Here is a 24122-nt window from a genome sequence, read left to right as displayed (position 1 = left end):
GTTTGATTGTTGTGGAGGGATTAAGGTTTTATCTTAAAATGGGTTTTGTTTGTTTACATATCTTTTTCCCTCTTGTTTGTGAAACTTCACAAACATCTTCCATAAATACGTCAGAGGAGCACAGCAAACAGTCTTAACTATTTATGAAGATTCTAATGTGAAGAATTCAGGTTGTAACATGTTTATGTTTAAAAAAGGTTTCAGGAAGGTTTGTGGTAGACTATATATTCATCATGGGTGAGTTACTTGCTGATGAAAACGGTGATGAAGTTTTGGACTGCTTTTAAAAAAGTACTCTGCTTCTGAACTCTTACATTATGCTTGAAGTTACTTGTTGAGAAGCTCAGATAAGAGTTTGAACAATCTGATGGAGAGTAATTATTTGTCTGTGTATGTTGCATAAAACCCCAACGTTTCTAAATAATTTATGTGTTTATATTTCAATATCCTGCATTTTTTTTCAAAGTCTGTAAAATGTTGTTTGGTTTTGTAGAGAGAGTAAACTGGAGTTTCAGTAATTAAGAGTTAGTGACAGAAAATGTAGTATTAATTTTTTTTTTTTGACAACTGTTTCCTAATGAAATTCTTCTTAGGCTTCTGATCAGCTAGACTTAAGTCTTTTATCAGCTGGAAACCTGACTTTGGAGGGATGCCGTGTTAGGGTAAAACGTGTAAGCTAAGAGTAGTAAGTTTCACAGAGCAAGATTTAGTGTACATTTACTAATGAGCTAAAGACAGCAGTATTTTGAGGTTAAGCTTTTTCTGTAAATATTCTCTGTTTAATAATTCTTGAAGTAATTTGGGAATAACATTGGGGAAGGCAGCAGGACAAATAATAGCTTTTCTTGGTTTCTGAAAAATATTGCTTTCCCATCTTGGATTTAAAAGGAAGTAGTGGAAAACAAATCCACCTGCCCGAATCCTGAACTGGAGGTGTGTAAGTTAACCACATCAAAGTAAAAGACTTAGCTCAGCATGATAATTGGCCATGCTTCAAAAATAACAGAGATACTAGCTCCCCATCCCCTACTTCTCTCTCTTATGGTATGCATGTGAATTGTAATGTATTGTCAAGACTGAATCACTATAGAGATGTCTGCTAAAGTATTAGCACACAAGGAAGCATCTTGACAGGTAAATTTGTTCATATGTGTTCTGATAACAAATATAAGTTAAAAAGTGAGGAAATGAAAATAATAATTCCATTTCAGTTAGTACTTAAATATCACAGTAATTGGAATTTTCAGTGGTATTTTATTGGCAGTATTGAGCGAAGACAGTTTGGAATAGTGCATCTAACCTTAATGCTTTTCAAGGGTTTTTATCTCCTGTCTTGGATTTTTTGAACAGCTAATTGGAATAAAATTTATTGCTGAATTTCACAATGAGTAGATGCTTATTTGTGGATTTTGGTTTCAAGGCTGGCTTTAATTCTAGGTTTATATCAAAAGTCTGCTTTAGTAGTAGTGTATAGGTGACAGAGATGAACAGCCAGCTTTGTAAAGTTAATATAATTGCATTTTTAAATTAGCTTAAGTAAGATACCTAATACTGTGCTTATGAAAGATAAAAGCTTGAACTGCTTATCACAACTTCATTCTTTAAGGACAAGATAGAAACTAGAAAAATGTGTAGTGGTTTTCCAACAGAAAGTAATTTGTTTAGTGGTTGTAAAAGTACAGGCAGAAAGGCACCTTTTATTCTCAGATCATTAAGATCCCACAGGCCAGTTGTTCCGAATAAGACTTATCTTTGAAATAGTTTAATTACAGATAAATGAGGGATATAGGTAAAATTATAAGGGAGTGACAACTTTTTGCTGTATAAAGCAAAACTCATGAAGTTTTTCACACCTTCATTTTAAAGGTTTTTGTGATGCTAGAACAAAACTCTTGTGAGTTTGCTGTGAGGCCTGTTAAGTTTTGAAAAATTCATTTACATACATGCATATATGTATAAGCAAATATAGACATACGACCCAAGATATTTTTCTGTTAGTTTTCTCAAGTTAAGGTTTTATTTTCCTCTCTACGGGAATAACTTGGCTTTACCATTAAAAAATATAATTATCAGCTTTATGAATGCTCCTGAGTGTGTTGCTGAATAGGAAAGGAAGGTTAGTAGTTTGACTGAGAGACATGAGCAGTGAGAGGAGCCAGCACTCTGTACAGACACAGCACTGCTTTACATTTCTAAAGCATCTTTTATTTCTTGTGCAAAGCTGCGCTTTGGCCTGCGGCCCTCACAGCTGCTCTTTGGACTGTATCAGCTGTTTCGTTTACATTTCTGCAAGAAGCTGCTAAATCTATTGAATTTTTCAAAAGAAAGTGAAAGCTAAATTTCAGAAAAGGCCCACAATACTGCTCCAAATGGAGCAGTGATACTAAATGGTATTGACTGGAGCGGAGAGCAAAGGGTGAGAGAGAAGGTATTTAATGGCACCTGGCTTTATGATTTTGTTTTCAAGTATCAGCCTATTACAAGGTGACTGCCTTGCTGCATTAAAGCTACTGGTTTCACTAGATCTGTTTTTCTAATACTCTGGTCCATGGGACTGTAATTCAGAGTGCTACATAGTGTACATAGCAGCTGTGACAGAGGTAAACTTCAAAGGCATCCTAAGGTATAAGCAGATGAAATTTGTTTCTTTCAAAAATAGATAGTGTAACCTGTTTTTCAGGGATTTTGGTTTAGGTGCTTTTGTGTAGCATTGTGTATTCCTACTGTAGCTAGCAGGCTGTTACAAGCAACACATTCATGAAGATGGACAGAAGATACTTTTTAACTTCTGGGCATCTGATTCATAGTTTTTAAAATGAAAACTGTATGAGAAATCTTTGGATAAGAAACAAAGGTATTTTTGAACCTATCAAAACAAATCCCAAGGCTCACTGGCAGAGTTTCTTGTTTCTGTTAAGTTTTGTCACTCAAAAAATTGTTTCACACATTCTTTTTTAGTTTGCCTCTTTTGTTGCTGTAATATATGCAAGCTAAAATTTGTGGTATTAAGTCTTCTGGTTAAAACAGTATTTTTAGTGTTCAATTGCAATCTTAAACATTTTCTAGATAATAGAATATATCCATGTTGAATACTTTTGTTTAGAAATTCTGTGTAATAAGGCTCCATATTGTCTGTTATGTGCTTATGGTAACAAAACTCACTTTAGAGGTTACATCTGTTAATCTTCAGTCATTGTCATCTTAATGAAATTTGATTAGTTAGTCGAAAGATGCCAGCAGAGCACGCCCTACTGGTGGAGGCGTGGAAGATGCAGACGTGTCCTCTGACATGAAGGCTCATGCATTGCAGCCTCTGAGAAAGTAAAAAAAAAAAAACCACCCCAAAACCCAGCTTAAATAGCTCAGATGGAGAATACACACTTGCAGTGTCATTAAGGATTAATAATGTGATGGTTTAGCACTTAAGAGCTTACAGGATACCCAAGTGGAGACTGGCTTAAGCTGTAAATTCCACTTCTTACCACTTTAACTCGTGGCCTATTTTCCCAGTACCCTTCCGTTCTCACACTGCTGCTGTACGTGTAGAACCAACACTGAGCTTGTACGTGTGAGCCTCCGAAGAACCACATGTATTTTTCAAATAGTAGTGTGGGGTGTGTTAGGTCAAAATGAAAAGCTAACGACTTGCTAAGCTTTAAAAGCAGGGAGGGTAAAGAGAGAAACAGAATGGTGAAATTATATTGTATAATTTTTTTTACTTGTTTAACAGCTGTCTTATATAGAAAATTTCAGCCAGACAGGGCTAAATAAACTGAAAACTTGATTGAAAACTGAACTGGCTAGACAAGACTCTAAATCTTCCAAGAACTGACTTTGAATTCACTTCGATTCTTTCCTTGGATGTACTTCCCCAGTTTTCCACTATTTGGTGGAATGAACAGTAGCACATTTTATGTCTCATATTTTTTAAATAGAAACTTGGATCTTCAATTTTAAATATTAGAAGGAGGAAACAAACTGTCTGGGTTCTGTTAATGATTTCTGTGTTTGGAATGAGCTGTGTGGGCCAACAGTGGAAAGATGCCAACAGGACCATCATGCTCCCAGCTTGGCAAATATCTGTATTGTCTCTAAGCTTTTTCTGCCTTCATACAGTTAACACCTAAAATTCTGGAAATAGTTCTATGTTCATTCTACAGCAGGAAAGAACTGAATAATCAATACACTTCTGAGATTTACTCTCATAGTAAATCTCCAAATGGGAAGTGTGATAGTTGAGTTGATTTGTGTCTTGTTGTAAGAGGAAGCAGAGAGATGTTTCAAACCCTCTAATGATTAGCCTTTGTATTTGAGTCATGGTTATACAAATGTTTATGTAGTTACTGTTTGCAAACTGTTAAAGGCAACTTTATACACTTCAGCGAATCTAGATCATAGTGCTTGAAACTTTGGTTAGTTTTCCCCTGTTGCTGAAAAGGCACACATGAATAGCAGCAGAATAAACAAAGGTATCTGATTTAAAAATGGTAAGGTACCCCACATCGGTGGAAAGACTCAAAAAGAGCTAAAGCAAGAGCAGTTACTTCTCTCCAAGTAAGGTGTGTTTCTAACTTGGGGGATCCTCTTTAACCTTGCCATTTCATTTCATTTTTTTTTAATTGTAAGCCCAAGCGGAGAATAGGGAGCCACTAATAACTAGCCTGAGATAGATGTTGCTCTTTGAAAAGGTAGAAGCCACTGCAGGAAGCTAATTTTCTGTGAGTAATTATTTTTGTACCTACTTTATTTCCTTAATGCATTGAATATCATGTTGTCAAGAGGAGTGTTTAAAGTGAACCCTTTCATAGTCTTAATTTTTCAAACATTTGTGCTTCTGTCATTACCAGAGTTGAGCCTTCTTTCTTATATTTTCCGGGAGGTACAAAGAAATCTGCCTATTGCCTTGTGTCCAAGATCTTCACGCCTTTAGTTCTAAGTGTGTCTATTAAAATATACGCAGACAGCTAGAGTTATGAAGAATACCTATATCACATAGTTAGTAGTGATAAGAGAATTGAATTGTGGAAGCTTTATTTCGGATACCAAAACAACTTCACGATTGTGAAGCAAGTAAGGTAGGACATTGTAACGATGAGGTATCAGTACCTGTGTTAAAAACATGCTTTGTTTCTTTGCAACTTCTGAACTATTCATGAGACTAATGAGGTCAATATTCCAGTGAAGAATTATGTTTTAAAATAAGATACATGCTGTATACACACATTTTCAGTAATCATATTTATACAGTGAGAAGGTGTATTATCATTACCACTCATAATTCTTCTGCATGTATTATGCATATTACCTTGTTCATTTATGTTTTTTTGAAATACATAATAAAGAACATATTTGTTTCTGGGATCACAGCTTTGCTTTGTTCCGATTGCAGTATTCTGGATAAAAATATCCTCCTGTTATGTGTTGTTATGTGATAGATTACTGCTGCACTGAAGCTTTTATTCAGAAGAAATGTGCTATACAAGGGTGTTAGAAATAGTCTGCAATAAAGGAAGTGTTGTGGTAGAAGCAAACCGGCATAGTGGCTAAATTGTGAAAAAAGGCATCTTATTTGGAAATCAAATTTAATTAAAAAGCACTCTCAATCTCTAGTAATATAACTGCTTTAAATTTTCAGACAGTGGGAGTAGCTCACCGTTGCCCAAGTATGCCTCATCTCCCAAACCAAACAACAGCTACATGTTCAAACGAGAGCCCCCAGAGGGATGTGAGCGAGTGAAGGTCTTTGAGGAAATGTCGTAAGTAATGCCTTTTATATCAGCTGGTATCTGCAAAGCAGTAAACCTGTTTACTGAGCCTATTCAACTGCAGATGAATAAACTATTCCAGCTGATGAGTTTTTCAGGAGCAAACTATTCTTAGAGTTTGTACAGAAGAGAAGTTGAAGTGTTCACATTGTTTTGAAGAGGAAATGGAGTCTCTTATGCTTGAACTCTTTTTGTGCCTTTATAAAAGGCAACAAAAATGCAAGCAAAAAAGATAAGGTACATGTAATTTCCGAAGCATTTACAAACCTCTTTCCATATATTTTTTTATTAAGTCTTTAAACGTTCATGCCTTAAAACAAAAACTCTCCTTGTCACAATTATCAGTTTCAAGCATAGGTTACGTTTTGATAAAACATATGAAATGGAATGAAACCTATGTAAAGTGTTTGTAGATGGTGGTATACTCATGGCATAGGCTTTGCTCAATATTTTTGCTGAGCAAGAAATCAGAAATTAAACTCTTGGACATCATGTCTTTTTCCCCTAGACCCAGCAGTATTTGAGCACATGCTGTCAAGGTTGCATGCTTAGCTCCTGCGGATGAAAGAATTGAGGAGGCGGCGTTTCTTGCTCCAACAGCATTCATTGCCTGCTGGATGGTGAAGGAGCAATGTTGGGTTGTGGAGGAAGCCTCCAGACAAATTACGGAATATGGGAGAAAGGAGAGGTCTATTTCACAGAGATTCTCAAAGGGATTTAATATGACTAAATGTGTTGTTGCTGCATTGTTTTTTATTAAAGAAGAATTCGTGCCGTTCTAAATTACCGCGGCATTTTTCATGTGCATATGTACTGCAGATTTTTCTTACTGGAAGTTGCATGTTTATCCAGTAATTATCAAGTCATTTTTGTGACAGTACTATTTTTAATGCTGTGGAACAGTTAGCTGACTACCAATATGGAAGATGTTTGCCCCTCTGTCCAATTAATCCCATTCCTTGTCATTCACATTTTAGCAATGTGTAGAACCACAAAGTTCATGATGTATAAAACATCTTGGTTGGCCAGGTATATAATCTTTTTTCTTGTTGTAGGTCTCGTCAGCCTGTCTCAGCCCCTCTCTTTTCATGTCCTGACAAAAACAAGGTTAATTTCATCCCAACCGGATCAGCTTTCTGTCCTGTAAAACTTCTGGGCCCCCTCCTTCCCGCTTCAGACCTGACGCTGAAAAACTCTCCAAACTCTGGTCAAAGCACAGCTTTGAGCACCCTGACTGTAGAGCAGCTTTCGTCTCGGGTCTCTCTCTCATCTCTGTCAGATGACACCAGCACAATGGACTCTACAGAGGTCCTGGTACAGCAACCGTCCCAACAGCAGCAGCCGCTTTTGCAAGAAATTCAGACTGAAGACCATTCTTCTCCTCAGAGCTACGTGTTAATCTAGACCAAGGTGGAGCAGGCCTCTGCCCTGACATGAGGATTGAGGAGATAATAGTTCAGATACATCTGCATGAGGTGGCAACCTTTCAGAACACCATGGAATACTTAGCAGCATTCGAAAAAAATATCTCAACGCTGTTCTTGGCAGGGACAGAATTCATATTCAGCATTTTTTGTGAGAAAGCAGTAATGCCTGCAGAATCCATATATCATTAAGCATTTTAAGTGGAGACTATGCATTTCATAGTATGTTTGACCAGATTAGTACTGTGTCCTGTGTTCTGTTTCAAATTCTACAGTATAAATAAGCTCTCTATATATATATATAAAAAAAAGTTGCCTGTCTGAATAGAAAATGTCTTGCTGTGTTGTGTCCTATGGAAAATACTGTACTTCAGGATTATGTTTACAATTGATCCAGGTGTTTATGTTTCTAACTTCTGTAATACACACAATGCAAAAAAAAAAAAAAAAAAAATGGCCACAACAGTTGCACAGTGCTCACCCTATGGCCTAGCTTCAGGTACTTCTCTCGAAGTGTAAACTCAGGTAACTTGGAATGTATATCATATTGGGATATAAAATATTTTACAGCTACAAAGCTAAAGAGGGAACATCACTCTTTTGCCTTTCCTTATTTTATGCATTAATATTTCCTCATTACATTCCACTTTCTTGGAATAAGTGCATTCAGATCCAGGTGAACGATGACCCTGGACATGGGTGAACATGAGGAGAACCAGCAAATCTGTGATGTATATCACTTTGTCATGTGCTTACAAGTAAAACAACTGTTGCATTTACTGTCATTTCAATGTATGTAAAAAATGTGGCATTTAAAGGTTTCAGGTGTTGCTCAGTTAATGACTGTTAAACTGTTGCAAATAAAGTGTTCAGTACTAGGCTGTACATGAGAAACATTCCACATTGTGTGTGAGAGGATTTTGAAAGACAAGAATGTTTTTGTTCAAGGACAGAAATTCTTTCAGGTTTCACAGGGGGCGATGGGGATTTCCTCTCATGTTTTTGTTGGCAGTTAAGGATGTGAAATGCTACTGTTACCGTCTAAAAGTCAAATTAATGTTTAGTTTCTCTTTTGGAAATGTTTGTTCATTTGCTGGTTGAAAATAGGTTTTCAGATTTTGTCAAACAGTGTTAGATGAGAAGCATTTTATTTATCTAGTGAGTAATTGTGTTTGGATTAAAGTCCAAAAGTAGCAAGTGGGTGTTCTAAGAGGGGTGGGGAAAACAATAGGTTTAAGTTCGTATTACTTAATCAAAGCTTCTCCCGTAACTTTCAGTTACTTAAGTTGTGTGTGTAAAAGTGTGTTTTTCCCCCCTCCTTAAGTGTGAATAAAAAAAAAAAAATCCTTGTAAAATAATCCTGGTTTTGCAGGCTGGACACTTTCTCAAAACAGTACATGGCAAGAACGGGTTAGTGGTGCTCTTCTATTGTGCTGGAACAAGAGGAGCATTGCTTTCAGAGATAATTTCCTGTGATACAAAGAGGACCCCAAAGGCAAAACAAACTTGATGTTCTTGCTCCATTGCTTTCAGCTCAGTGGAACTACATTTATGCTGTCTGCTCCTAAGAGAATAAGGTTCACCTTTTCCAGGAATTGAAGAGATTAGTAGCCTGCAGCTACTGAGCATTTAAACTTGCTCCATTATTTATTTTTTTCCCTCTTTTGAAGATGAGATTGGAGGGGGGTGAGAATGAGCCACCAATAACTACTCACTAAATATGTGCTTTCTTTGGAGATAAAGCATGGTTTCCTTTTATTACTGAGGTTTTGTTAATACTATCTTACAGTGTGGAATTTGCAGCCTGTAAAACAGCCGCTGGTTTTTGACTCCCCTTGCAGAAAACATAGAAGGAGAGAGAGGTCTGTCTCTAACCATTTTCATGTGAAAAACCTTCTTGAAACACAGCAGCCATCTTTAACCCTACTAATCTCAGGCCTAGGTGAAAACACTATATATTTTATAGACTGAAGATAAAGGGGAGAAAATACTCGTGATGTAAGTATCGATTCCTTTTAATTTTTTCTTTCTTGATTAACATTGCAGTATGATGACCTTTTTATGCTCTGGTTATGTCCAGAGAAGAAATCGTAGTCTCAGTTATTGGTGTTAGGTTACCAGGGGATATGACGAGTGGTTTTTAGATCAGTGATGAACTCTGTACAATATTTGCAATGCCATTATGTGTTCTTTTTATTTTTTTTCCACGAGAAACTAAATATTAATTAAATTGCACATTTGTTCTTAGCAGATTTGAAGGTTTTGAACCAAATGTGTTGAAGCTAATGCTTTGCCATGTAAATTTCCCAGCAGTTGTTTATCTCAATTGTATTCTACATCCAGCTGTAGAAATTTGTCAAATATTGTTTAAAGTTTTGTACATAGTTGTACTGTTATTTCTAGCCACTGTGCTGAACAGTATTCAAGTTATCACATAATATTGCTTTACACAAGGAAATGTGTGGCTTTTGTTTTGTATTTTTTTCGGTATAGAAGTTCCTGTGTCTTATTTAAATAAAAATTACAGTTAAAAAAAAGAAAGTCGGGGGGGGGGGGGGGACAGACACACAAAAGCAGTGGTTCATTTATTTGTTTTGGAAACTGTGTATGAAACACCATAGAATGAGATTAAAGTTTAATATTGTTCCAAATTTACATCTAGAATAATGTCAACCATTGTATCTTTATGACTAGTGTGCTATGTCTTCAAGAAGACGACAATCTATCTGTTATCTATTGATTTTTGCATAACACTGCGCTAGGGAGGAAAAAAATGTAAAAATAGCTGAATGCTTAAATATGCTTTAAAATAGCATATTTATATTTCTGCATATGATGAGGTTTTTCTCTCTTCAGAGCACAGAAAAAAAAAAATCAGTTAAGTGTTATTTTAAACTGTGTATCCGCTGCTGTGTTTGTGGTATGGCTAATTTCAAGTTATCTGTTGAAAATTATGAAAGCCATTAGATGTTTCACTATGTGAAACTAAACTAAACCCCTAAAGGATGTGGTATAAATCTACTGACAGTTCTTGGTTTCATGTTGTTTTGTATGAGTCAAATGATTGTCATTTGACTTGCAGAATAATTCTTTCCAGATGGGGGGTGAGGGGGAAGGAGGAAGAAAGAAGAATAATATTTAAATACATGTAAATCCTCCAAAGTCAGTGTTTACTGAAGAGCGCTATGGCAATAACCAGCAAGAATGGTTTAATGCTTATTATCGGTAAGTGGAAATTGAAGTTTTCAGCATCCCAAAGATTACAAGGTTTCGATGACTATGTAAAAAACATTAACTGAAAGTCTGGAGCCTCAAAGGGTGTAGTATCCCACCCTGCTTGGAAACGCTTGATGTCCTTCAGTCAGAAACGGCTTGGTTTCAGCCATTTCATCATCACCTTGTAGGGCTTCCTAGGAGAGGCTTTGTGACTGCCTTGTCCTCTAAATGGATTTGGCTGCAGCAGTTTCGGGCTGTTCTTGTGTGGGAAGGTATTCTCTTCTCAAGAGTTACTTTGATCAAAGTGTGTAGCTCGCCCTGAAAAGGTGCGATGCAACTTGTACAAGTAACTTTTTTTACCATCCCTGTGAACCTAGGCCTCGCCTGGTTGCGGTTGCAGTAGTGTGCCGCTTCCACGTAAGCCACACTTCCAAGTTGCGTGCTTCGTGTAATTCGCTGCCTATGTCTTCCTCAAAGCCAAGACAAGCAGTCTGAAAAGTGCTGAGAGTAGAGAACTAATGAAATAATTTTGCCTTGTGTCCCTGCTTTGTGACTAAAAGATCTTCCTCAACTTGAATGTTACGTTTTCTAGCAATTCATGGCTCTAGAAATGGATTCTTCAGAGACTGGAGGACTGTGTGAGGGGAGCCCTTGGCTACAAACGCTGGGGGTAGGGGGCAACAGATAGTGACCTGCTTGTTTTAGGAAGCAGGGTGCTGTCAGGGAAATGATTTATGGCTTCCTGAGAAATCAGCTCTTGGGAAGGGCCAGATATTGGCCCAAGGGTAGAGCCTTGGTATCTTCACAGGGTTTAAACATAAGCCTGGAGTAATACAAAATAAACACAAGAAATTGAATGGATTAGAGATGTTGGCTGACATGGCAGTTGCAAGCGAAGACCACTGAGGGTTAGCAAACTAGCTCCTGGCCTTACTCCATGGTAACGGATTGATACCTTCATCTGTTACTTGAGGTAAAAGCCAAGCAGCTTGAAAAGGACAGATGACTACTAGAAGTATAAATCAATTACTGTTGTAAAACAGCCTGGACTGCTATGCAAAATACAGCCATGCAAACAGAAATTTGAAGCTACACAATTGGGAGGAAATAACCATAGTTCCTGCAATGTGTTTCCACAACCTAAATGCAAGGAAAAAGTGAGCGAAAGCTGGGAAAGTACGTCCGTTACTGGGATGTACACATACAGCCGTTCGTAGTTGGTGCTTGGCTAAAGGAAGTCGTTTGATCAAAGATTGCTGTGCAGTTAAGATATGTATATCTTGTCTCTGCAGTTGTGCAACCAGTCCTGGAAAACTAACTCGTTCAGGAGAGACTGTACGAGGCCAAAGAATGCTCAGGGAAGAGCTATAGGAATGAGTGAGGTACTGGAAAAAACACACAGCAAGGTTTTGTAGGAGCTCAAGATGTTTAACTTAACAGTTGAGGACTGACTTAATTCCAGTTAGTACATACCTACATAGGAAATACTTAGTAATGAGCTACTTAACAGACATGGAATATTAAACTCAAGCAGTTAAGACAGTGAAGCTAGATAAATTCACAATAGAAGTGTGGAGTTATTTTAGCACTAAGGATAATTAGGTACTGGGCCAATTTGCAAAGATGGATTTTTTTCAAGTATTGGTATGTTTAAAATGAGATGATTTTACAAAAGATGTGCTCAAAGATGATGTTTTTATAAGCCTTACTAGCTCATGATTATTTTGGGCTTTTTACATTTCAGTTGACTTTAAAGAGGTAAGGCTTTTTAAGTACCTTAAACATTCTTGCCTCACTAAAAAAAATAATAGCACGCGGCAATATTTTTAGCTAAGGAATTAACACTTCTTTTTTTTAAACTGTCTGGAATAGCTCTCTGAAGATAATTTCTGACTTCTGAAAATTTTTGGTTTGTATTGCACATGAATGAAGTCTCCAGTAAAGTGGAGGTGCTTGAGTAGTTTTATAGTTGTTTTGATTTCTGTCACCTCCTCAATAACACTGTAATTTTGGAGAGATGACAAGAAACCAGAGAGTGGGTGGTGTCTTTTTGTAGTGCAATAGGTCACAGAAATAACGTGTCACTCAAGTGGTGCTGGTAGGAAAATGCTGATTGAGACGGTAGAGCATTTCCTCAGTAAAGACCACATTGGAAGTGAGCGAACATGCAAATTAAACTCCTAATTCAATTGACAAGAAGAAAGAATAGCAATCAGATGAAGCTGGATAGAGACATGACCCCATTTTAAGAACTTGCAGTTTTATCGCAGGTTGTAACAAGTTCTGACGTTAAACTGGCTGCCTTGAGCTGTAGCCTGGAAGCTCAGATGCAGGGGAGCTGGAAACCAGGGAGAAGAGGAAGTTGTGTAATTTTTTTTTTATTATTTTTTCCCCCCCTTGAACTAGAGACTGAGCTTGATAATGAAGCACAATTAAGCTAATAACTGCCTCTAGAAAAATCAGTTCTGGTTTTTTTTAAATTACTTTTTTGTGTGTATGTGCATAGTGAATTTTGGGGTTAAACTTTGCAGTGATATGTACAGCTGTTGGTTGAGAAATAGGGTGTGCTCAGGGCAATGTATGTTTAGTAATACCCACAATAATCTTTCTTGTGCCCTTGTTTTTACTTCTCCAAATAAGCTGTAAGTAAATACCGTTATCTAAATCCAGACTGCTAGGCATAGCAGTCATGTTAACTAATTTTGGGTTTCTAACTGCTTACTGCAAGAGGAGATGAGGTCTGAGAGCTCTTGAGATGTTTGTGGAAGGAGGTTCTTTCTCCAAGGAGGAGAAAGCTGAAAGAAACTAGACTCCCTGTTAAGGTTTGGTGCCAAAAGGCTGGGTGATGCAGTTACTCCTTTCTAATTTCTGTCCAGATAAGAATTTATAGTCCTGCCCTATCTCTAGGATACAGAGGTTTCTTGGGGAGTCTTCCTTTCCAGAAGGTTGGTGGTATCTTCGGGCTTGTTACATAGGGAAGGAAGAACTCATTCTTGTAAAAAATTTAAAAAGGGTGCTGCCTTTAGAAACCCAACATTGTCTTTAGAAAACAGGATTTAAAAAATGCTTGATTCTGCTTTTGTGATTCCTTTGGATTCTAACTTATTTTACTTCCTGTGAATGCTGAAAAACATTCAGCATTTTGGTGTCAGTCACTGAAAAAAAATAAGTTTCAGGTGTAGCCTTTACATCTCTCTGACAGTACAGCCATGGTATCGTACTACAGGCTTTCACAGCATGGTTTTATTTTGGGTGGGGCACATGCCTGTATTTTAAGGATTGCCATCTCATTCAGGGGCTCTTGTTCATGAAATGAAGTTGGGTACAACTGTGGACATGTTCTCTGTCCTAGTCAAGAATGCCGGGGAGACAGTTTAGATGCTTTCTGAATTCAGTACCCAAGAAATCTGCTTCCGTCTCGGGAGGACTTTCTGTTTTGACCCTCTTCTGGAGGGGAATTCTAAACCCTTGGGGGTAGTGGGGGGAGAGGAAGATGGTGGTGGTAGGTTTTTTACTTTCTAAGCAACGGGAAAGGAAAGGCAGCCTAGGCCCTACCTGTACCTGATTTGGAGGGTAAGCTTGTATGTGAATATTTGTATGTGCAGAATGTTCTTTGGGTTAGGAAGACAGTGGATGCCTTAATACTCCAGAGGAGCATTAGCCTGGATAAGTGTCATTCGTTCTCCAAATCAGGCCATCTATAGATTGCAATCTGTCTCTTTGATGCCGTCCTAACTGAAAGGCTGTTGAATGCAGCACTGTGGCATGATTTGGTTTTGTATCCAGTAAGTGAGAAAATGTATCTACTAGACACTCAGGAGAAAACCCCACTTGTCTGGGAATCCCGTGAGTACTTCCGCCTGGGGCATCCCAGCGGCTGGGGGTCTTTGGTACTTGTGTAGTTTTTGTTTGCTTTGTGGTGCCTGTGGAAACACACCGAGGAAAACTAAATGTCTAAAGATTTACGTGCCTTCAGGATTAGGGACTGTTGAATGGAGTTGTAAGAATATTCTGGATGTGGAAAGTCAATTTGTGGACATAACCCTTTTGATCAAAAATGTCATAATTGTCATAAATGTCATCTGGAGCAGGTTGCTCAGGCAGTGTCTAGTTGGATTTGGAGTATCTCCAGGGACAGAGACTCCATGACCTCCTTGGGCAACCTGTTCCAGTGTTTGACCACACAGTAAAAGAAGTTATTTGGTGCATTTAAATGGAATTTCCTGTATTTCAGTTTGTGCCTGTTGTCTCTGGGCACTACTGAGAAAAGTCTGGCTCCATCTTTTTTGACACCAATGCCCCTACTCCCATTTCCAGATATTGATCCACATGGATAAGATTCTCCTCTGAGCCTTCCACAGGGCTGAGTAGAGAGGAAGGATTGAGCGGGGAGCAGTTGATCCTTGAAAATCAACCAGATCTGGACTCCTTTCCAAGGCTGTATCCCATGGGATTCATCCAAGCAAGCCCCTGAAGGGGCCAAAGCCCGCTCTCCTAAAGTCCACGGCTGTGATCCTGCTTTTTGCTTTTCTTCCTTCCTCTCAGGATTACAAACTTCACTGTAGTGTGGTAACTTCAGCCAAGGCTGTCCCCAACCTTCATGTTTCTGATCGGTTGTTCTTTGTAGGTACGAGATCTAGCTGAGCACCTCCCCATACCAGCTCTTTGACTGACTCAGGAAGTTATCAGGCTACTATAGAAACCTCCTGGATTGCTTGTCTCCTGCTGTGTTGTCCCTCCAGCAGATCTTGGGGTGGTTCAAGGCCCCTGGGGAACAGGGCCTGTGAATGTGAGGCTTCTTCCAGTTTTCTGAAGACGGCCTCATCTACTCCCTTGTGATCAGGTGGTCTTGTAGCACTCACCACAACGTCACCCATGTTGGTCTGCCCTCTAACCCTGACCCATGAGCTCTCTGCTGGGTCACCGCTCATCCCAAGCCATCCACGCCTTCCCAAATAAAGGGCGGCTTCCCCTCCTCATGATCCTGTCCAGTCCTACCTGAAGAGCCTGTATCCAGCCATGGCAGTGCCCCAGTTGTGTAAGCTGCCCCACCACAACTGATCCCAGTGCGATGGTAGCCCTGCAACTGCATGCAGGCCTCCCAATTCTGCCTGTTTTTCCCCAGGCTGCGTGCCTTGGCGTACAGCCCCTTCAGGGAGCCACCCGGGTCTCCCAGAGGTGCCAGCAGAGCTCCCCACAGTGCTGTTGTCTCCACACTTTGCTTATTTGGGCTCACCCCAGGTGAGCCTGTGTTTTGTCATCTCTGAAGTCTATCTTGACCACATTACCCTGTGCCTTTTGTTTGCCAAACCTGGACTACCACTTTGTCCCTTGACCAGACGGGCCTTGGCAGTGTCTCCATAACAGCCCAGATCCAAGCCCCTGGCATGCTGCAACGCTCCCTCGATGGCAGTGGGGTTGGCAGCAGGGAGTTGCCCGCTGCTGGCTCCTAGTACAGCTGCCCGGCCTAGGCTGGCAGGTGCAGGGGCTTCATGGGACATGCCTCCCGCTTCTGTAGATGCAGGTCTGCAGGTGGAGCAGCAACTGTCCTCCTGGTGCCAGAAAGTCACCAGCTCCCAGCCTTCACCGTCATGGGAATCTCCATTTCCCAACTCGATAATCACCGGCTCTGCCCGTTTCTCCTGCACGGGAGTCTCCTTTCCACCGTCTCTGATGATCAGGAGAGGTTTCCTCCTCCTTGTTGCAAACCAAGAGGATGTGCCTTGGTCTCCTGCAGCCTTCAGGACTTAAGGCAGGCAGCATCACAGTGTTTCAGGCTCTGGCAGCACGCTGGGGACAGGAACCATCATGTGTCTGTAAGACTGGCCCCCAGCTACTCGATGCTGCCATGGGTCAGGTGCTTTTTTTCCTCCATATGCCCTGGTGCAGAAACTTGAGCAACCTGATGGAGATTTGGTTGATGCTGATGGTGTGTACATTGGATTAAGTCTTCCCTGCAGAGAGGCGCTTGCTTTATTTTGGCAGTCCTCCCTGCAGAAAGGAACTTGTTTTGGCGATGCTACACAACAGGAGGACTTATTTTGGGGCCATAAAAGCATTTTCCTATATCTTAAAACACTTTCCTTTTTTCAGTTGGGTAACAGCCATCAAAGAAAACAACATTACATACCTCAACCTCAATTAAGCCTCTCCATTAGATACTTCATGTGTTTATGGGGAATGGAGAGGGAACCCAAACCACTTACAGGCAAGCCGTACTGCTCATTAAAAACCACCCCAGGACAGACAGTTCAATGTGCTCCTGCAAATCGCAAGTAAGAAAATGACCCATTATGGATTTTTAATGTTTTCTGATTGTATTTATTGTTAACAGGATGCACTATTAAAATGGACGGGGGTAAGGAATGGGGGCCTTGAAGCAGTGTCAGTGCAGGCTTTCTTCCTAAACGCCTCTGTTTGCTTTTTAATCTTGTTTCCCTTTATACTTTGCTTTGGCAGTGTTCCCACAGCTAAAACTGGGAGCTGTGAGATAGGCCTGTGCTCTCTCCGAGGTCTATCTGGCCCTTGAAGCACCGCAATAATAACCAATGAATGTGGCAAAGGCTGGTGAAGCCAAGAGCTCTCCTACCTCTAAGGAGACCCAGATAACTTCCCTTGAAAATGAAAGCAAAAGCTGCAAAGTGCTCAGTGTGGGCGTGGGAGGAAGGGTTAAGGGTGGACAAAAAAGAAGATTTTATTTGATTAAGGCTCACGTGCCTGCGGCTCCTTTGCAGCCCTGGCTGCTGTCACCAAATCCGGGGACAGCCTCACAGAAAGGCGCGATCTGCCCAAGACCCAGCTGAACCAGAGATCAGAATAATCCCTCCAAGGCTTGTCTCATTCTTCAGAATCTCTGTTGTCTTCTAAAAATCAAATCAAACTATGGCCCTGCCATGGTGAGGGTCACTGTTGTCAGACTTTGGTGTTTTGAAGCTCTGGTACTTACGTTCCAGGCAGAGATGATCATAGCAGACTATGCAGACTGCCTGAAGAGTCCAGGAAAATAAGCAGCTGTAACAGCAAAGCAGTTACTTCAGCAGCCCATGATTTTAATTTCTGTGTTTTATGTGTCAAGGGTTTATTCTAAGGATTGCATTTGGAATAATAGTAGGGGTTTGGTTTTTCTCCTTGTTGGATCCTGCTCCTGTTAGATTCAGCATGCTTGTTTCCTGCAGCCAACTGTTATCCACCCACCTGGATAGAGACAGGGTGGATGATTTAATTGTGCAGCACTTTTAATTTTTTTTTTTTTCCCTCTCTCCAGCCTGTTGATGAAGCAAGCAAATGGCTTCCAGCACCTGTCCTGGGGCCTCTCCTACTGCCATACCAGCTGTGGAAGTGCAAAATAAAAGAAACACCCTACAGAGTAAGTTTCTGGGCTAGATGAAATACTTTTGTTTAAAGAGAAGACTGGCTGTAACTTCTTTAACAGCTTAGGTGGGTCTGCAGTTGCTTCTACAATCCCTTATCTACTTTTTTCCCCCCCTTTTTTTTTTGGGCATTCATTACCCCATAAAGATTTCAGCAGCAATCAGTGTAAATAGCTGGCAGGTAGAATGAACCAGACCTTCACCTCCAAGCTACAGCATGCTTGTCTCTTTTACTTTTAAATGTTGTAATTTTTTTTTAAAGCAGCCAAAACTTCACACCCTTCCACTATGGCTTAATTACAGGGTTGGCACATCAAGCTTTTGCTATGGTACAACAGAGTTAAAAGTTGATGCAGTTGATGGGAGTTGTACACTGCTCCTGGCAAATGGCAGCCTCCTTGCTTGTCTCAGACTCACAGAATGGTTTGGGTGGGAATGGACCTTTGAAGGTCTTCTAATCCAACCACCCCTGCTATAGACACCCTGCACTAGACCAGGTTGCCCAAAGCCCCATCCAGCCGGGCCTTCAACACTTCCAGGGATGGGGCATCCACAACTTCTCTGGGCAACCTGTTCCAGTGCCTCACCACCCTCATCATAATAAAAATCTCTTCATTACATCTAATCTAAACCCTACCCTCTTTCAGTTCAAAACTGTTGCCCTTCATCCTCAGGCCCTGGTTTTATTCTCTCTTTCTTTATACAACCCCTTTGTATATTGAAAGGCTGCAATAAGGTCTCCCTGGAGCCTTCTCTTCTCCAGGCTGAACAACCCCAACACTGTCAGCCTCTCTTCACAGGAGAGGTGCTCCAGCCCTTTGACCATTTTCATGGCCCTCTTCTGGACCTGCTCCAGCAGGTCTAACATGGTGGGCTCCCATGCAGGCAAACACCTTGTGTTACTTAAAGGGAAGATTATACTGGTTTCTAATTACTCAATGAGGGGAAAAGTCAATTTTATGCTTAGGAGAGCACTGTTAATGAACACCTGGGTAATGGTCTGATTGACTGCAAAGCCAGTCCCCCTTGGAGCTGGAGGCTGGCTGGTTACCCAAAGCCAAACTTGCTGAACCTGCAGGGCCCGTTTGGCCGTGGTACCCTTGTTTGTCTGTGTGTGTGCGCACGTGTGCACTGCATCGGGCGCACTCGCTCTGCGGCATCGCATGCTAAGCACATGCCGAGCGAGGACGGCAGCCCCAACAGTGGGAAGCAGCTCGTTTGTACCTCGTTTGCCAACGTAGTGCTAGACTGTGTCAGCATTTCTGCTTCTCAGCTGAGGCAAACCCTCTGCTGCTTGGCTGCTGGCAAGCCTAGTTGTTGCTCTGCTTTCTGCCTTCCCATATGGTGGCTTGTTTAAAAATAAGGCATTTACAAGGCGCAGAAATTGTAAAAGTAGGCTAACCAGAGGGGGATTTACAGTGAAAGCTAGATGAGGTAGGGTGCCAGGGTTGCAGTGAGGGCTCAACTTCAGGTTACTTATGCACCTGTAGTGTTAAAAACCCCCTGGAAATACACTGGGTCCCTGGCTGGCCATGGCTTAATGTGGCAGAAGTCCAGCTCCTGCAAGTAGTCCTCATGATGAGGTGAGCAAGCGTGGCCACAGGCTGCCCAGCCTGCAGCACAGCAGGGCCTCCCCGCACTACCCAGCTCATCCTGCCCGGGTGCCTCCCTGCCAGGGAGGAGAAAGCAGATGGGTGCTGGACCAAGTGGGTGGAAGCAGGAACTGCATGCTGGGCAGAAGAGGACAGGAGCTCGAAAAAGCGAGGAGGAACCCAACACTGGCAGCTGCACCTTTACTGTGTCACTGTCTTGCTGCTGCTCTAAGCAAGCATCTTTGGGAACTGCAGTGAGAGAAGACAGGACCTTCCAGCTCTTCTTCCTTTGCCCTGGGGCTATTTCACCCCACATACTCTCAGCAGCAAGCATGGGCAGTACAGCCACCATTCATTCCTCAGTGGTGCTCATCCAGTATCCCCTGGCACCTGCAGTGGGATGTGATGGTAGATGGCAGATGGTAGTGGCAGAGGCCCCAGGAAAACTCAGTGTGATGCACAGCACCTGGATGCTGTTGTCCTCGTGTCAACCTCCTGCTCTACTGAGCCTGTCTAGGCTCAGATCCTGGAGCTGTCAGGGCCCATAGCTCTGCTGCTATTCCCACCAGGAGCAAAGCTGCTGCTGGTGCTGCTTCTTCACTCGCAGTCACCTTGTTGCTTAGGTGGTCCCATTTCCTAGCGTGTGCAGCCCCTAAGGTTTGAAGGGCACCCATTTAAAAAAATAGGCGTTGGGGAAAGGCAAGTCGCTGCTTGTGGCCAAGTGGTCCTGCTTGGAAGTACATCAATGTCACGCCCATACAATGCTGGATATGGAAACGGCAGAAGGGAACAAGGTAAGTCACGTTCTGCTATGTTGGAAGTAAATTCTGATCAACTAAGGCGGCCAGAAAAGTTACTTGAAAAAGTTACTGGTTAGTTTTCCCCATGAGCTGTTCAATTCCCAAGGCGCACGCTCCAATTCCCCTGAAGCAGCTGTTCTTAGATTTGTAGAAACCTTGACTAACCAAAATCAATTACATCAACCTTAATAAACTTCCCAATAAAGACAGTTAATCAATTACCACTGTTTTCATCTGCCATTGGGGGTTCTGCAGCTGTTTTTATTTTAAAACAATCCACTACTAAACCAGAATATGCAACTGGAATGAAGCATATTAAATCAAGATGAAGGTTACGCGTGTAGAACAATCAATCTGTAATTTTACCAGGGCGATGAACTATGCTGTTGTCCCAACCACTGCTGAGCCTGTGCACACATCACAGAAAATCCTCTCACAACGGCACCGGGGCTCAGAATTACTCTGCAGCCCAGGCTGCCGAGAAGCGCAGGCTGTGCACTTCATTAGTAGTAGGGAAGCATTGTTTGTAACTCTGTAATTAAGATTTTTTGCCTGAAAAATGCCTGTTTGCAGGGTGTTAGTGTTCTTGCTCTAGTTTTCAGCTTCAGTAAATGTTCATGATAGTGATGCATTGTACATAGGGATTTCAACTGCTTTCCTTTAAGCAAAATTAATTATATTTTAAATACCTCTGGCTTTTTTTTCATTTGAAAGTGTGGAAAAATTGCATAGGCTAAAGACTAAGAACTCAAAGCTAATGTTAATTTACAAAATTACATATTACAATAAATTGATATATAATATGACCTAATCAATAGTACAGTTTTGAGGGAGGGGAGGGAAGGGAAAAACCCTTGCAGCTGCGGCTTCTCTTGTGTAAAGGGGATGATCATTCAGCTGGTTTTCTACCTAAAAACATCATGAGGATTCAGAACATCTTTAGCTGAACCTGTGCAATGCCCTTAGTTGTACTAATCAAGACAGAAGACTTTTTTTTTTTTTAAGTCCTGGAAGTCTAGAATCTGTGACCTAAAAAACAAGCACATTTTTCTGAATCTTAAAGAACAGTTAACTGGCTGTTTTGAAGTCACTATGCTTTTATCCCAGCTAACTGCTTTAGCTACTAAAAATGCTAGAGTAGATCAGCCACAAGTGCTTTAACAACTATCAAGACAAACAAAATCCAGAGCAAGTTTAGCAACCACAGACTTGCTTAAAGTTGCAAGAATCTCTTTAATGATTTCAGTGGTAACCAAGCTGGCCTGAAAATGCCAGCAGCCTATCTATCTCTTCAGCTCCTAACATTTTTGGCATTGCAGATAATTACAGTTTGAGATGAAGAGGATTTTGGGCAAACATCCTGTGTTATGAGTGCAAACTAGCACTCATAAGTGTAACTGCACCCCAGTGTAAACCTTAGGTGTTTCCCAGTTAATCCACTTTGTAGATGCCTTATTTACTGCCAGAGACTGCAGCCCCGAGTCAGGAGTTCAGTCAGGAGAAGACCAGACCATCCTTTTCCATTATATATGAAAATACATTGCTAAACATCTGAAGAACTCCTCTGGCAAAAATTGGAAGTACCTTAATGCTTGCAGGCTATGGGGTGGGATTTTGAACGCTGCAGTTTTGGACAGAGGTGTTCAAAACTTGTTGAGGGTTCAGCCAGATGAACTCCAGTCAGTCCAACCCCCTCATCCACCGATAGCATGTAGCTTTTCGACCAGGAGCTATCAAATGCACATGAATGCTTCAGTGAAGCCATCAAATGATGTTCTGTTGCATTCGAGAAGCAGCAGGTCAATTCAGTTAACTTCTATATTTATATAGCTATTTTCAGGTTTGCAGTGCAGGTATTTAGTTATCTGATAGACCATGAGGCAAGGATCAGCTAACTGAATGTACAGTCAACTGGTAGTGAAAAGCTTCACTAACGTAAAAGGAAAAATCAACTGAATTAAAAAAGGCTAAATACAAGAAATTGCAAAGCAGGTCCTATACAGTACAGAGCACTTGCGATCTTAAATGGCTACTGACACGTCCTTTTTCCCTTCCTTTGCTGTAAAAGGAGGGCGGGGAGGCAAAGGAACACTGAGTTCAAATTTTCTTACTGTCCTACTAGATAACTATTCAGAAAACAGCATGGAAGATTAGGTACTGTCCAAAAACTGGTCATATGTTTTATCTTCAGCTGCTTGTTATGGACCAATTCAACAGCACACCGGCATTCCAGTTGGAATAAAAGGTCTTTTTTGTCAAAATCATTTTATTAAAGAGTTAATGTCACAACAAGCTCAAAATAACACATGCTTCAGAAATTAACTGGATGAAAAATACTCCGAACGGAAATATGAATGTTTTGAAGGCATGGTAAAGCATCAGTTGCAAGAAACTTCTGCAAACAGAATTCTGTTGGTGCAATGAAGAAAAACCTCAGAAAAGAAGCCTGCTGGGCATGACTTTTGTTTATGTAGTGCACTTTGTCTAATAAGTTAAATCAGAAAGGGCACAATTTCCATGGCTGCACAGACCCAACTGTATTTCTTCAATAATTAGCCCCAGCACAGGTTTTTCCCTGTGAGTACTAACAAAACAAATTTAGTTGACATCTTAACATAGCGGTAATATATATATTATATACATGATAGATGTTTGACTCATGCAGCCTCCTCAGTTACATGATTTTTTTTTTTAATTTACTCAAGAAACATTATAAAAAAATAGGTTTGCAATTTGTATTTCACTCCAGTGTTAGCTCCGCATCACCTCAGGCAAAGACAGTGTTTCAGCAGATAATCTAATTTGGCAAGAAATCTGCCCTAATTCTTAACCTCATTTTTGTAAATCCACGTAGAAAATAACTGCGAACTCTTTATACAAAACATGAGCAAATAACTGTACCTATATAAAAGGGGATTCATTCCCTTTAGTTTTATTATCATGGCACATACTTTATAGTTTCACACAGCATACTAATTTTCATTTAGTTTTTTTTTTTTTAAAAACCCAAAAATAGTGTTGATGAATGGAAGAATGTGAGTTACCATAGGCAGCTGACTCATGCATTAAGCAATTCATGTTCTTTATCAGTTTTCCCAACAGCATCAGGATTGGATAATGGGTCAAGGTCAGCAAAGAGACTGAACCAGGCAGTCAAGTCTTTAGGATTCTTTGCAGGTTCTGGAAAAAAAAAGAAGAAAGAAAAAGAAAAAAAGTACAGACTTGTCAGCTATTTTAAAACAAAACTGACTGAATGTTAGACTGAGGTCAAACAAACGCCATGCTATTGTTTATTACTAAAGTCACTTCTGACAAGAAAATCGGAATGAATGATGGCATTTTAAAACACTACCTTTGACAGAATATGGAACTTTAGTAAAAATGAATGTTTTATATCTGTCTGCCTGTGTATTTTATGTGGCTTTCTGCCATGGTAAGTGCAGGAACGCTTTAATTAAAAATAGAAACAATCTCGCTCTGTTTCATGAAAGGTATTTTACTTGTGTGTGCACCTGCATGCCGGCAAAAACGTAAAAGGAAAGTGAAGGCAAATTTTACTTTCAACTTCTCTTGCAGGACTAAATTCCTTTGCCTAAATCCAGTTCATGTGACTGTTCTGTGCCCCCTGTATATGACCACACAAGGTCATTACTCATCTGCAATGAAGTTTTAATGGGAAGGTATTGGCTGGAGATAGGGGAGGTACATTTGATAGCCAGTCCTAAGCACAGCTTCTAGTATTAGGGTGTATTTTTTGATGGATATTAAAAAATGTGAACCAGGAATAAGTTCCAACAGCAGCTGGACCATTGCACTTATGTGTCTATATTGACATACAGACGTCACAGAGGTCTCCTACCTTCTCTTACTCCAAAAGGGCAGATGTTCAAGTTAAAGAGGAGGTGACTTTGGCTGAAGGTACATCACCACTTGCTTTGTTTTTTGTGACCCTGTG

General features: G+C 40.6%; 2 protein-coding genes across 10 annotated transcripts in view; one reads left to right on the top strand and one right to left on the bottom strand.

The window, feature by feature from the left end:
• GLCCI1 (glucocorticoid induced 1) overlaps positions 1 to 9569 on the top strand; it is a 57776-nt gene extending 48207 nt beyond the window's left edge. For 2 of the 4 annotated variants that reach the window (XM_054816607.1, XM_054816606.1), the window contains exons 7-8: positions 5636 to 5756; positions 6821 to 9569. In XM_054816607.1, the coding sequence (XP_054672582.1) occupies positions 5636 to 5756; positions 6821 to 7169 (470 nt within the window). In that variant the 3' untranslated portion in view covers positions 7170 to 9569. The remainder of the gene's footprint in view (positions 1 to 5635; positions 5757 to 6820) is intronic. The other 2 variants (XM_054816609.1, XM_054816608.1) reach the window with 1 other exon arrangement.
• Positions 9570 to 22397: 12828 nt separating this feature from the next.
• Positions 22398 to 24122, bottom strand: part of ICA1 (islet cell autoantigen 1) — a 73074-nt gene continuing 71349 nt past the window's right edge. For all 6 annotated transcript variants that reach the window (XM_054816171.1, XM_054816173.1, XM_054816168.1 and 3 more), the window contains one exon: positions 22398 to 23347. In XM_054816171.1, the coding sequence (XP_054672146.1) occupies positions 23226 to 23347 (122 nt within the window). In that variant the 3' untranslated portion in view covers positions 22398 to 23225. The remainder of the gene's footprint in view (positions 23348 to 24122) is intronic.

This window comes from Grus americana, chromosome 2, assembly GCF_028858705.1.
Source record: "Grus americana isolate bGruAme1 chromosome 2, bGruAme1.mat, whole genome shotgun sequence".
Taxonomy (NCBI): Eukaryota; Metazoa; Chordata; class Aves; order Gruiformes; family Gruidae; genus Grus; species Grus americana.
This window is presented reverse-complemented; position numbering and strand designations above follow the sequence as displayed.